The 15059-nt window shown below is 38.4% G+C and overlaps 1 protein-coding gene across 2 annotated transcripts in view; it reads right to left on the reverse strand.

Moving 5' to 3' along the window:
* Window positions 1-366: 366 nt before the first annotated feature.
* Window positions 367-15059, reverse strand: part of EDIL3 (EGF like repeats and discoidin domains 3) — a 427880-nt gene continuing 413187 nt past the window's right edge. For both annotated transcript variants that reach the window (XM_065874095.1, XM_065874094.1), the window contains one exon: window positions 367-516. In XM_065874095.1, coding sequence (XP_065730167.1) covers window positions 367-516 — 150 coding nt within the window. The remainder of the gene's footprint in view (window positions 517-15059) is intronic.

Below are 15059 nucleotides of genomic sequence, written 5' to 3' on the forward strand. Positions count from 1 at the left end.
TATTGATTATGAAAGCTCTAACAACTCTTGCTTTTATTTGATAACTGAGATTTTTTTACCCTTGCTATCAAGAGTGCTACTTTCTTTGCCTAATATATTTCAACCAGTATGAAGAAGTCAGAAAACAATGCGAAAAGTAATTCACAGCTAATGTGATGTTGCTTAAGAAATTTAAATGATAAAAATCAAATTAAACCTTTGAAAAGGCAGGCTTAGACCTCCTTAAGAAGACAGTTAATGGCCTACCGTAATTTGATCACTTTTTCATGAAAAATTCCATTCAGTTTCCAATAGACTTTGCAGAGTTCATTCCGTGGAGATACTTCTAGGGAAATAGAGAGGAGGGTTGTGGGCTGTGGGATCTCCTCACTCCTCCTCTGTGCAGCCCAGCAGCTCAGACCGCAGCGTGATCCTCCCATACCAGGACCAAGGAAGGATCCTTATGTGCCGTGCATAGATGGGAGGGTCGATGACGTTTTTTCTGTGGGTATCATTGTCAAAATTGCCCTGGAAAACCTAGTAAAGATGAACAGACTATCAATCATATGGCCTTTTTTTGGGGAATTATTTTTATTATTTTCTTGTTTGGATCATTTTTCTCATACGTGAGATCTGATAACTAATCATGTTATATTTTTCGAGACATAATGCAGCTTCTTTGTAATGATCATTTTTAAATTGACTAGCCAATGAATGTTTAAAGACTTGAATAAGTTGAAAATGTATTTCAACTGTCTGAGGCAGGAATACATGGTTTTTTTTTAAAAGGTCAGGTTTTTTTTTTTTAATGCAACAGATATTTATTTTTTGCTTCTGTCACAGGCTGCTGTTGGTTAGCTTGCTGAAGGTTGTCTCTTCTAAGGAGTGATTCAGAGATCCAGGCTGTTGCAAATTACCACCATTATCTGAAAAACGTGGCATCCACATTCACAAGGGGCAACGAGAGAGAAAGCTGTTAGATTACACAGGATGTTTGAAAAAAACAGGTATGGAAGCAGCTTAAATCATTTCTGGATACATCTCATTGACCTTAACTAATTATATGACCTCAGCCTAACTAACTGCAAAGGAGGCTGGGAAATGGAGAGGAGCATAATGGTCTCTATCACAATGTCTTTGGCTTACTTCTCACATAGAGAACAAAATTAACCCATTATCAAGAGAGACAGCCACAATCAATGCTAGTAACTACTTTTTTCTTGCCTTGTCTATTAATTCCTGGATCCATACAATACTCAAATCCTGGATCCATACAATACTCTTGTGACCATTGTGACCTATAATATTCTGACATGTTGGCATCCCATGACTTCATACTTCTTTTGTTTCAATGCTTTTTTGAGGTGTTTATATGCATTTTTCTCCCAAGAGGCTTTTACAGTAAACTTTGAGAAGTGCTTGCTTTAGAAAAAAATAAAACAAAATCGGCAGTTGGCACAGTGTGGAGTAGTGGCGCGTGGTCTGAATGACTGAGTTTTTCATATGTGCTTACTTTTGCTGTGAGCACTTGGACTGCACCTAGACCCAGACTAAAAGGTACACCATCTCCCCTCCTTCAAAGAATCATCATCCAAGGACCTACCAGAGACCACCAGAAAACATGGGGAGAAGCTATCAGCATACATTTGACAAAAATTGAAGTTAATAAGGATGGAGACAAGATGGCAGAGTAGAAGGATGTGAGCTCACCTCTTCTTATGAAAACACCAAAATCACAGCTAACCAAACAACAACTGACAAAAAACCTGCTGGAACCTACCAAAATGGATATTCTACATCCAAAGACAAAGAAGAAGCCACAATGTGAGGAGGAGCCTATGAGAATCTGGTTTTGAAGGCCAGCAGGATTTGACTGCAGGAATTCCACAGGACTGGGAGAAACAGAAACTCCACTCTTGGAGGATGCACACAAGGTCTCGTGCACACAAGGACTCAGGGGAGAAAGGAGTGACCTCCAAAGAGACTGGGCCAGACCTACCTGCTAGTATTGGAGAGTCTCCTGTGGAGGCAGAGGGCGACTGTGGCTCACTGCCAGGACAAAGACACTGGCAGTGGCAGCTCTAATGAGTACTCATTGTGTGAGCCCTCCTGGAGGCTGCCATTTCCTCCTCACACCTAGCCTTACCCAACAGCCTGTAGGCGCCAGTGCTGGGTCTCCTCAGGCCAAACAACCACCAGGGTGGAAACACAGCTCCACCCATCAGCAGACAGTTTGCTTAAAGTCTTCCTGAGCACAGCCCTGCCCACCCACCAGTGGTCAGGATCCAGTCCCTCACACCAGGAAGCCTGCACAAGCCTCTTAAGTCAGCCTCATCGACCAGGGAGCAGAGAGCAGAAGCAAGAAGAATTACAACCTTGCAGGCTGCAGAATGGAAAAATGCAATCAAAGAAAATTAGACAAAATGAGATGACAGAGGGATATGTCCCAGATGAAGGAACAAGATAAAACCCCAGAAGAACAACTAAGTGAAGTGCAGATAGGCAATCCACCCAAAAACGAATTCAGAGAAATGATAGTAAAGATGATCCAAGATCTTGGAAAAAGAATGGAGGTACAGATAAAAAAGATGCAAGAAATGTTTAACAAAGACCTAGAAACAAACAGAGATGAATAATAGAATAACTGCAAACAGAGATGAATAATAGAATAACTGAAATGAAGAATATACTAGAAGGAATCAATAGCAGAATAACTGAAGCAGAAGAATGGCTAAGTGAGCTGATAGACAGAATGGTGGAAATCACTGCTGCAGAACAGAATAAAGAAAAAAGAATGAAAAGAAATGAAACAGCCTGAGAGACCTCTGGGACAACATAAACACACCAACAATCACATTATAAGGGTCCCAGAAGGAGAAGAGAAAGGACCTGAGAAAATATTTGAAGAGATAATAGCTGAAAAATTCCCTGACATGGGAAAGGAAATAGTCACCCAAGTCCAGGAAGCACAGAGAGTCCCAGGCAGGCTACACCTAAGGAGGAACACACCAAGACACATAGTAATCAAATTGACAAAAATTAAAGACAAAGAAAAAAATAATGAAAGCAACAAGGGAAAAGCAACAGATAACACAAGAGAATTCTCATAAGGTAATCAGTTGATCTCTCAGCAAAAACTCTACAAGCTAGAAGGGAGTGGCACTATATATATAAAGTGAGGAAAGGGAAGAACCTACAACCAAGAATACTCTAACCAGCAGGGCTCTCATTCAGGTTCAACAGAGAAGTCAAAAGCTTTACAGACAAGCAAAGCTAAGATTTTTTAGCACCACTAGACCAGCTTTGCAACAAATGCTAAAGGAACTTCTCTAGGTGGAAAAGAAAAGGCCACAACTACAAATGAGAAAATTATAAATGGAAAAGCTCAGAGGTAAAGGCAAACATACAGTAGAAGTAGGAAATCATCCACACACAAATATGATATCAAAGCCAGCAATCATGAGGAGAGTACAAATGCAGGATACTGGAAATGTACTTTAAATTAAAAGACCAGCAACTTAAAACAATCTTGTTTGTTTATATACAGACTGCCTTTATCAAAACCTCATGGTCACTGCAAACTGAAAATAGGTACACACACACAAAAGAAAAATGAATCTAAACATAACACTAAAGTCAGTCATCAGATGACAAAGGAAGAGAACAAGCAAGGAAGGGAAGAAAAAAGACCTACAAAAAAAAAATCTATAACAATTGACCAAATGGCAGTAAGAACATATATATCAATAATTACCTTAAGCATAAACAGATCAAATGCTCCAACTGAAAGACATAGACTGGCTGAATGGATACAAAAGCAAGACCCATATATATGCTGTCTAAAAGAGACCCACTTCAGATCTAGGGACACATACAGACTGACAGGAGATGGAAAAAGGTATTCCATGCAAATGGCAATCAAACGAAAGATGGAGCAGCAATACTCGTATCAGACAAAATAGACTTTAAAATAAAGACTGTTACAAGCGACAAAGAAGGACACTACATAATGATCAAGGAATCAATCCAAGAAGAAGATATCAATCCAAGATATAATAATTGTAAATACATGTGCCCCAAACATAGGAGCACCTCAATATATAAGGCAAATGGTAAAATCTATAAAAGGAGATTTAACACCCCACTTTCATCAATGGACAGATCATCCAGATAGATAGAAAATCAATAAGGAAACAGAAGCCTTAAGTGACACATTAGAACAGATAGACTTAATTTTAGGACATTCCATCTGAAAGCAGAATACACTTTCTTCTCAAATGTACATGGAACATTCTCCAGGACAGATCACATACTGAGAAACAAATAAAGCATTGGTAAATTTAAGATAATTGAAATCATATCAAGCATCTTTTCCAACTACAAAGCTATGAGATTAGAAATCAATTACAGGAAAAAAACACGAACACCTGGAGGTTAAATTTGGTAAAGTTACAGGATACAAAATTAATACACAGAAATCAGTTGTATTTCTGTACACTAACAATGAAAGATCAGAAACAAGAATTAAGGAAATCATACCATTTACTATTGCTTCAAAAAGAATAAAATACCTAGGAGTAAACCTACCTAAGGAGGTAAGAGACCTGTATTCCAAAAAGAATAAGATGCTGATGAAAGAAACAGATGGAAAGATATACCATGTTCTAGGATTGGAAGAATCAATATTGTGAATATGACTACACTACCCAAGGCAATCTATAGATTCACTGCAATCCCTATCAAATTCCTAATGGTATTTTTCACAGAACTAGAACAAAAAATTTAAAAATATGTATGGAAACATAAAAGACGCTGAATAGGCAAAGCAATTTTGAGAAAGAAAAACAGAGCTGGAGGAATGAGGCTCCTTAACTTCAGACTATACTACAAAGGTACAGTCATCAAAGCAATATGGTACTGGCATAAAAAACAGAAATATAGATCAATGGAATAGAATAGAAAGCCCAGAAATAAACCCATGCACCTACGGTCACTTAATCTACGACAAAGTAGGCAAGAATATACAGTGCAGTGGAGAAAAGACAGTCTCTTCAATAAATGGTGCTGGGATAAATGGACAGCTACAAGTAAAAAAATGAAATTAGAACATTCTTTAACACCATGCATAAAAATAAACTCAAAATGGATTAAGGACCTAAATGTAAGACTGGATACTATAGTACTCTTAGGGGAGAACCTAGGCAGAACACTCTTTGACATAAATCACAGCAGTGTCTGTTTTAATCCATCTCCTAGCATAATGAAAATAAAAACAAAAATAAACAACTGGGACCTAATTCATCTTAAAAGCTTTTGCGCAGCAAAGGAAACCATAAACAGAATGAAAATACAACCCATGGAGTGGGAAAAAATATTTGCAAATGCTGTGACAGAAAAGGGATTAATCTCCAAAATTTACAAAGAGCTCATGTAGCTCGATGTCAAAAAAACAATCGGAAGATGGTGGAAGAGTAAGATGCAGAGATCACCTTCCTCCCCACAGATACATCAGAAATACATCTACATGTGGAACAACTCCTACAGAACACCTACTGAACACTGGCAGAAGACCTCAAGACCTCAGACCTCCCAAAAGGCAAGAAAGTCCCCACGTACCTGGGTAGGGCAAAAGAAAAAAAGAATAAACAGAGACAAAAGAATCAGGATGGAACCTGCACCAGTGGGAGGGAGCTGTGAAGGAGGAAAGGTTTCCACACACAAGGAAGCCCCTTCGCAGGCAGAGACTGCGTGTGGTGGAGGGGGGAAGCTTCAGAGCTGAGGAGGAGAGCGCAGCAACAAGGGTGCGGAGGGCAAAGCGGAGAGATTCCCACACAGAGGATCAGTGCTGACCAGCACTCACCAGCCCGAGAGGCTTGTCTGCTCACTCGCCAGGGCGGGCGTGAGTGGGACAGCAGGGAGAGGCATGGCAGCGTGAACACAGCCTGCAGGGGGTTAGTGCACCGTGGCTAGCCGGGAGGGAGTCCAGGGAAAAGTGTAGACCTGCCGAAGAGGCAAGAGACTTTTTCTTACCTCTTTTGTTTCCTGGTGCGCAAGGAGAGGGGATTAAGAGTGCTACTTAAAGGAGCTCCAGAGACGGGCGTGAGCCGTGGCTAAAAGCATGGACCCCAGAGATGGGCATGAGATGCTAAGGCTGCTACTGCCACCACCAAGAAGCCTATGTGCCAGCACAGGTCACTCTCCACACCTCCCTTCTGGGAAGCCTGTGCAGCCCGCCACTGCCAGGGTCCTGGAATCTAGGGACAACTTCCCAGAGAGAACGCACGGCATGCCTCAGGCTGATGCAATGTCCCACTGGCCTCTGCCACTGCAGGCTTGCCCTGCATCGTGCCCCTCCCTACCCCAGGCCTGAGTGAGCCAGAGCCCCCAAATCAGCGGCTCCTTTAACCCCGTCCTGTCTGAGCGAAGAACAGACACCCTCCAGTGACCTACATACAAAGGTAGGGCCAAATCCAAAGCTGAGCCCTGGGAGCTGTGCAAACAATGAAGGGAAAGGGAAATCTCTCCCAGCAGCCTCAGGAGCAGCAGATTAAATCTGCGCAATCAACTTGATGTACCCTGCATCTGTGGAATACCTGAATAGATAACGAATCATCCCAAATTGAGGAGGTGGACTTTGAGAGCAAGATTTATTATATTTTCCCCTTTTCCTCTTTTTGTGAGTGTGTATGTGTATGCTTTTCTGTGAGATTCTGTCTGTATAGCTTTGCTTTCACCATTTGTCCCAGGGTTCTATCCGTCCTTTTTTTTTTTCTTAATAATTATTTTTTATTTTAATAACTTTATTTTATTTTATGTTATTTATTTTCTTTTCTTTTATCCTCTATTTCTTTCTACTTTTTCTCCCTTTTATTCTGTGCCATGTGGATGAAGCTCTTGGTGATGCAGCCAGGAGTCAGTGCTGTGCCTCTGAGGTGGGAGAGCCAACTTCAGGACACTGGTCCACAAGAGACCTCCCAGCTCCACGTAATATCAAATGGTGAAAATCTCCCAGAGATCTCCATCTCAACACCAACACCCAGCTTCACTCAATGACCAGCAAGCTACAGTGCTGGACACTCTATGCCAAACAACTAGCAAGACAGAAACACAACCCCACCCATTAGCAGAGAGGCTGCCTAAAATCATAAGTCCACAGACACCCCAAAACACACCACCAGACGTGGACCTGCCCACCAGAAAGACAAGATCCAGCCTAATCCACCAGAACACAGGCACTAGTCCCCTCCACCAGGAAGCCTACAAAACCCACTGAAACAACTTTAGCCACTAGGGACAGACACCAAAAACAACGGGAACTACAAACCTGCAGCCTGCAAAAAGACGCCAAACACAGTAATATAAGCAAACTGAGAAGACAGAAAAACACACAGCAGATGAAGGAACAAGGTAAAAACCCACCAGACCTAAGAAATGAAGAGGAAATAGGCAGTTTACCTGAAAAAGAATTCAGAATAATGATAGTAAAGGTGATCCAAAATCTTGGAAATAAAATAGACAAAATGCAAGAAACATTTAACAAGGACCTAGAAGAACTAAAGATGAAACAAGCAATGATGAACAACATGATAAATGAAATGAAAAATACTGTAGAAGGAATCAATAGCAGAAAAACTGAGGCAGAAGAACGGATAAGTGACCTGGAAGATAAACTAGTGGAAATAACTACTGCAGAACAGAATAAAGAAAAAAGAATGAAAAGAACTGAGGACAGTCTCAGAGCCCTCTGGGACAACATTAAACACACCAACATTTGAATTATAGGGGTTCCAAAAGAAGAAGAGAAAAAGAAAGGGACTGAGAAAATATTTGAAGAGATTATAGTTGAAAACTTCCCTAATATGGGAAAGGAAATAGTCAATCAACTCCAGGACATGTACAGAGTCCTATACAGGATAAATCCAAGGAGGAAAGAACTGAGGACAGTCTCAGAGACCTCTGGGACAACATTAAATGCACCAACATTCGAATTATAGGGGTTCCAGAAGAAGAAGAGAAAAAGGGACTGAGAAAATATTTGAAGAGATTATAGTTGAAAACTTCCCTAATATGGGAAAGGAAATAGTTAATCAAGTCCAGGAAGAAAAGAGAGTCCCATAGAGGATAAATCCAAGGAGAAATACACCAAGACACATATTAATCAAACTGTCAAAAATTAAATACAAAGAAAACATATTAAAAGCAGCAAGGAAAAAACAACAAATAACACACAAGGGAATCCCCATAAGGTTAACAGCTGATCTTTCAGCAGAAACTCTGCAAGCCAGAAGGGACTGGCAGGACATATTTAAAGTGATGAAAGGGAAAAGCCTACAACCAAGATTACTCTACTGAGCAAGGATCTCATTCAGATTTGATGGAGAAATCAAAACCTTTACAGACAAGCAAAAGCTGAGAGAGTTCAGCACCACCAAACCAGCTTTACAACAAACGCTAAAGGATCTTCTCTAGGCAAGAAACACAAGAGAAGGAAAAGACCTATAATAACAAACCAAAACAATTAAGAAAATGGGAATAGGAACATACATATTGATAATTACCTTAAATGTAAATGGATTAAATAATCCCACCAAAAGACACAGACTGGCTGAATGGATTCAAAAACAAGACCCATATATATGCTGTCTACAAGAGACCCACTTCAGACCTAGAGACACATACAGACTGAAAGTGAGGGGATGGAAAAAGATATTCCATGCAAACGGAAACCAAAAGAAAGCAATTCTCATATCAGACAAAATAGACTTTAAAATAAAGAGACAAAGAAGGACACTACATAATGATCAAGGGATCGATCCAAGAAGAAGATATAACAATTGTAAATATTTATGAACCCAACATAGGAGCACCTCAATACATAAGGCAAATACTAACAGCCATAAAAGGGGATATCGACAGTAACACATTCATAGTAGGGGACTTTAACACCCCACTTTCACCCATGGACAGATCATCCAAAATGAACATAAATAAGGAAACACAAGCTTTAAATGATACATTAAACAAGATGGACTTAATTGATATTTGTAGGACATTCCATCCAAAAACAACAGAATACACATTTTTCTCAAGTGCTCATGGAACATTCTCCAGGATACATCATATGCTGGGTCACAAATCAAGCCTTGGTAAATTTAAGAAAATTGAAATTGTATCAAGTATCTTTTCCACAACAATGCTATGAGACTAGCTATCAATTACAGGAAAAGATCTATAAAAAATACAAACACATGGAGGCTAAACAATTCACTACTTAGTAATGAAGTGGTCACTGAAGAAATCAAAGAGGAAATCAAAAAATACCTAGAAACAAATGACAATGGAGACACGACGACCCAAAACCTATGGGATGCAGCAAAAGCAGTTCTAAGAGGGAAGTTTGTAGCACTACAATCCTACCTTAAGAAACAGGAAACATCTCAAATAAACAACATAACCTTGCACCTAAAGCAATTAGAGAAATAACAAAAACACCCCAAAGTTAGCAGACAGAAAGAAATCATAAAGATCAGATCAGAAATAAATGAAAAATAAATGAAGGACATGATAGCAAAGATCAATAAAACTATAAGCTGGTTCTTTGAGAAGATAAACAAAATTGATAAACCATTAGCCAGACTCATCAAGAAAAAAAGGGAGAAGACTCAAATCAATAGAATTAGAAATGAAAAAGGAGAAGTAACAACTGACACTGCAGAAATACAAAAGATCATGAGAGATTACTACAAGCAACTCTATGCCAATAAAATGGACAACCTGGGAGAAATGGACAAATTCTTAGTAATGTACAACCTGCTAAGACTGAATCAGGAAGAAATAGAAAATATGAACAGACGAATCACAAGCACTGAAATTGAAACTGTGATTAAAAATTAAAAATCTTCCAACAAACAAAAGCCCAGGACAAGATGGCTTCAGAGATGAATTCTATCAAACATTTAGAGAAGAGCTAACACCTATCCTTCTCAAACTCTTCCAAAATATAGCAGAGGGAGGAACACTCCCAAACTCATTGTACGAGGCTACCATCACCCTGATACCAAAACCAGACAAAGATGTCACAAAGAAAGAAAACTACATGCCAATTATCACTGATGAACATAGATGCAGAAATCCTCAACAAAATACTAGCAAACAGAATCCAACAGCACATTAATAGGATCATACAGCATGATCAAGTGGGGTTTATCCCAGGAATGCAAGGATTCTTCAATATACGCAAATCAATCAATGTGATACACCATATTAACAAAATGAAGGAGAAAAGCCATATGGTCATCTCAATAGAAGCAGAGAAAGCTTTTGACAAAATTCAACACCCATTTATGATAAAAACCCTCCAGAAAGTAGGCATAGAGGGAACTTTCCTAAACATAATAAAGGCCATATATGACAAACCCACAGCCTACATCATCCTCAATGGTGAAAAACTGAAAGCATTTCCACTAAGATCAGGAAAAAGACAAGGTTGCCCACTCTCACCACTCTTATTCAACATAATTTTGGAAGTTTTAGCAACTGCAATCTGAGAAGAAAAGGAAATAAAAGGAATCCAAATCAGAAAAGAAGTAAAGCTGTCACTCTTTGCAGATGACATGATACTATACATAGAGAATCCTAAAGATTCTACCAGAAAACTGCTAGAGCTAATCAATAAATCTGGTAAAGTAGCAGGATACAAAATTAATGCACAGAAATCTCTGGCATTCCTATACACTAATGATGAAAAGTCTGAAAGTGAAGTGAAGAAAACACTCCCATTTACCATTGCAACAAAAAGAATAAAATATCTAGGAATAAACCTATCTAAGGAGACAAAAGACCTGTATGCAGAAAATTATAAGACACTGATAAAAGAAATTAAAGATGATACAAATAGATGGAGAGATATACCATGTTCCTGGATTGGAAGAATCAACATTGTGAAAATGACTCCACTACCCAAAGCAATCTACAGATTCAATGCAATCCCTATCAAACTACCCTTGGCATTTTTCACAGACATAGAACAAAAAATTTCACAATTTGTATGGAAACAGAAAAGATCCCGATTAGCCAAAGCAATCTTAAGAACGAAAAACGGAGCTGCAGGAATCAGGCTCCCTGACTTCAGAGTATACTACAGAGCTACAGTAATCACGACAGTATGGTACTGGCACAAAAACAGAAATATAGATCAATGGAACAGAATAGAAAGCCCAGTAATAAACCCACACACATATGGTCACCTTATCTTTGATAAAGGAGGCAGGAATGTAGAGTGGAGAAAGGACAGCCTCTTCAATAAGCGGTGCTGGGAAAACTGGACAGCTACATGTAAAAGTATGAGACTAGATCACTCCCTAACACCATACACAAAAATAAGTTCAAAATGGATTAAAGACCTAAATGTAAGGCCAGAAACTATCAAATTCTTAGAGGAAAACATAGGCAGAACACTCTATGACATAAATCACATCAAGATCCTTTTTCTCCCACCTCCTAGAGAAATGGAAATAAAAGCAAAAATAAACAAATGGGACCTAATGAAACTTAAAAGCTTTTGCACAGCAAAGGAAACCATAAACAAGACCAAAAGACAACCCTCTGAATGGGGGAAAGTATTTGCAAATGAAGCAACTGACAAAGGATTCATCTCCAAAATTTATAAGCAGCTCATGCAGCTCAATAACAAAACAACAAATAACCCAATCCAAAAATGGGCAGAAGACCTAAATAGACATTTCTCCAAAGAAGATATACAGACTGCCAACAAACACATGAAAGAATGCTCAACATCATTAATCATTAGAGAAATGCAAATCAAAAGTACAATGAGATATCATCTCACACCAGTCAGAATGGCCATCATCAAAAAATCTACAAACAATAAATGCTGGAGAGGTTGTGGAGAAAAGGGAACACTCTTGCACTGCTAGTGGGACTGTGAATTGGTACAGCCACTATGGAGAACAGTATGGAGGTTCCTTAAAAAACTGCAAATACAACTACCATATAACCCCACAATCCCACTACTGGGCATATACCCTGAGAAAACCATAATTCAAAAAGGGTCATGTACCAAAATGTTCATTGCAGCTCTATTTACAATAGCCAGGTGATAGAAACAACCTAAGTGTCCATCATCAGATGAATGGATAAAGAAGATGTGGCACATATATACAGTGGAATATTACTCAGCCATAGAAAGAAATGGATTTATTTGTAGTGAGGTGGATGGACCTAGAGTCTGTCATACAGAGTGAAGTCAGAAAGAGAAAGACAAATACCGTATGCTAACACATACATATGGAATCTAACAAAAAAAAATGTCATGAAGAACCTAGGGGTAAGACAGGAATAAAGACACAGACCTACTAGAGAATATACTTGAGGATATGGCGAGGGGGAAGAGTAAGCTGTGACAAAGTGAGAGAGTGGCATGGACCTATACACGCTACCAAACGTATAACATAGCTAGTCGGAAGCAGCCGCATAGCACAGGGAGATCAGCTCGGTGCTTTATGACCACCTAGAGGGGTGGGATAGGGAGCGTGGGAGGGAGGGAGACGCAAGAGGGAAGAGATATGGGAACATATGTATAACTGATTCACTTTGTTATAAAGCAGAAACTAACACAGCATTGTAAAGCAATTATACTCCAATAAATATGTAAAAAAAACAACAACAACAAACAACCTATTCAAAAAATGGGCAGAAGGCTTAAACAGACATTTCTCCAAAGAAGGCATACAGGTGACCAAGAGGCACATGAAAAGATGCTCAACGTCACTGATTATTAGAGAAATGCCAATCAAATCTACAATGAGATATCACCTCACACCAGTCAGAATGGCCATCGTCAAAATGTCTGCAAACAATAAATGCTGGAGAGGGTGTGGAGAAAAGGGAATGCTCCTACACTGCTGGTGGGAATGTAAACTGTCACAGCCACTACAGAGAACAGTATGGAGGATCCTTAGAAAAACTAAAAATAGAGCTACCACGTGATCCAGCAATCTCACTCCTGGGCTTATATCCAGAGAAAACCGTGGTTTGAAAGGATACATACATATTCACTGCAGCACTGTTTACAATCACCACAACATGGAAGCAATCTCAATGTCCATTGACAAGGAATGGAACAAGAAGTTGTGGTACATATATACAATGGAATATTACTTAGCTATGAAAAAGAATGAAATAATGCCATTTGCAGCAACGTAGATGGATCTGGAGATTATCATAATAAGTGAAGTAAGGCAGACAGAGAAAGACAAATATCATATGATATTACTTATATATGGAATCTAAAATAAAATGTTACAAATGAACTTATTTACAACACACAGACTCACAGACTTAGAGATTGAACTTACTTATGGTAAGTTCCACGGGGAAAGGATAAATTGGGAGTTTGGGATTGACATATACACATGGCTATATTTTAAATAGATAATCAACAAGGACCTACTGTATAGCACTGGAAACTTTGCTCATTATTCTGTAATAACCTAAATGGGAAAAGAACTTGAAGAAGAATAAATACATGTATATGTGTAACTAAATCACTTTGCTGTACACCTGAAACTAACACAACATTGTACACTCCAATATAAAATTAAAAAACTGAAGCTAGTAAATGTAAGCATATAAGGTATGGTAAAAAGGAAGAAAAAAAAAAGAAACAAAACCAGAACACTGGGATCCTGATAGGAATGGCATTAAATTTTAAATTACTTTGAGAGAAATTAATGTATTTATAATATTTAAACTTGAACATTTTACCATTTTTAGCCTATAGATTCTAAACATTATTCATTCTGTTTTATATTTATATTTTTTCTTTGTTCAACTAGTATAGTGAAAATTTCTTCAAAGTTTTCCCTTTTAACTTTATGAGGCATCTTACAATTGGAAGATAATTTTTAGCTTGCTTGAGATCGAAACATGCCTACATAGTCAAAGAGAAACCCGAAAATTAAATTCCCCAAAGGGGGAAAAAAGAAAAGAAACTCCATTGTCTCATGACAGAATATTTAACCCATATCATTGAACATTCTGAAATTAAGGGGAATGTTTTAAAAATGGCCTTCTTCAGTTGGTTCAGTCTCACATGATCACAAAATGTCCCCTGGAAAGACAAAAATAAAGATATTCTCTCTAAAGCTCTAGAGAGTAAGACAGTATGACACATTAATAGACACAACAGACAAGATGCGGTAATCTTTCTGCTGGTTCCATGGAAAGATTATAAGCCATTGAGGGTGAATGCAAAGTGCCATCCCCATCTTGTGGGGGAATAATTTTTCAACTTGACACAAAATATATCTCAAAGGCTGTTTCTGAATAAATATTTGAAGAAGGGAATACTGAATTGTGCCAAGTCTAGAATTCATCATCCTGGCATAACTGAATCTATGTTCTTTTAATACGAATTTTACCGTCAGCAATGTTCTGGCTTGCACTGACCAAAAAGGAACTAGTTTTGGACTGAAATGTGTTAGTAAATAACAATGTCTCTGTTAGCAAAAGCTCACATGTATAGGATATACCATGCAAACACTCACCAAAAATCTTGAGAGATGTCATTGCAACAGCAGAAAATAAGAGAGTACATTGTATGGTTTCCACACAATCTCTCTGACGTATGGGTTCAAATGCTTCACTGAGACTGGTGTTAACAACTTAATAGAGAATCTAAAATCCAATTTCATAGCCCAGCTAGAGAACTTAATGTATCTGTTTGGCATAATAGAGTTTAAATTCATTAACTTTCATTGCAAATCTGCAACAGGTCAAAATATAGTGTTTTACCACTTGTGGGGAAGGAAATACAGGAAGAAATAATTTTCTTTTAAATCACTGGTCTTCAGCACAAGTTTCAATACAGAACTATCAATCCCCAAAGCAGTAGTTGAATTATTAGTTATACCTATCTCTTTACACATAATGGAGAATACACAGAGGGAAAGAACAGCAGCTCTGAAACTACATACAGCTATGACATTTCTGATTTAATGTGTGAAAGTTATAGATATTTGAGTGCTCATTAAAAAAATTAAATGAAGTTTCATAAAACA

Source organism: Phocoena phocoena, chromosome 3 (assembly GCF_963924675.1).
Source record: "Phocoena phocoena chromosome 3, mPhoPho1.1, whole genome shotgun sequence".
Lineage (NCBI taxonomy): Eukaryota > Metazoa > Chordata > Mammalia > Artiodactyla > Phocoenidae > Phocoena > Phocoena phocoena.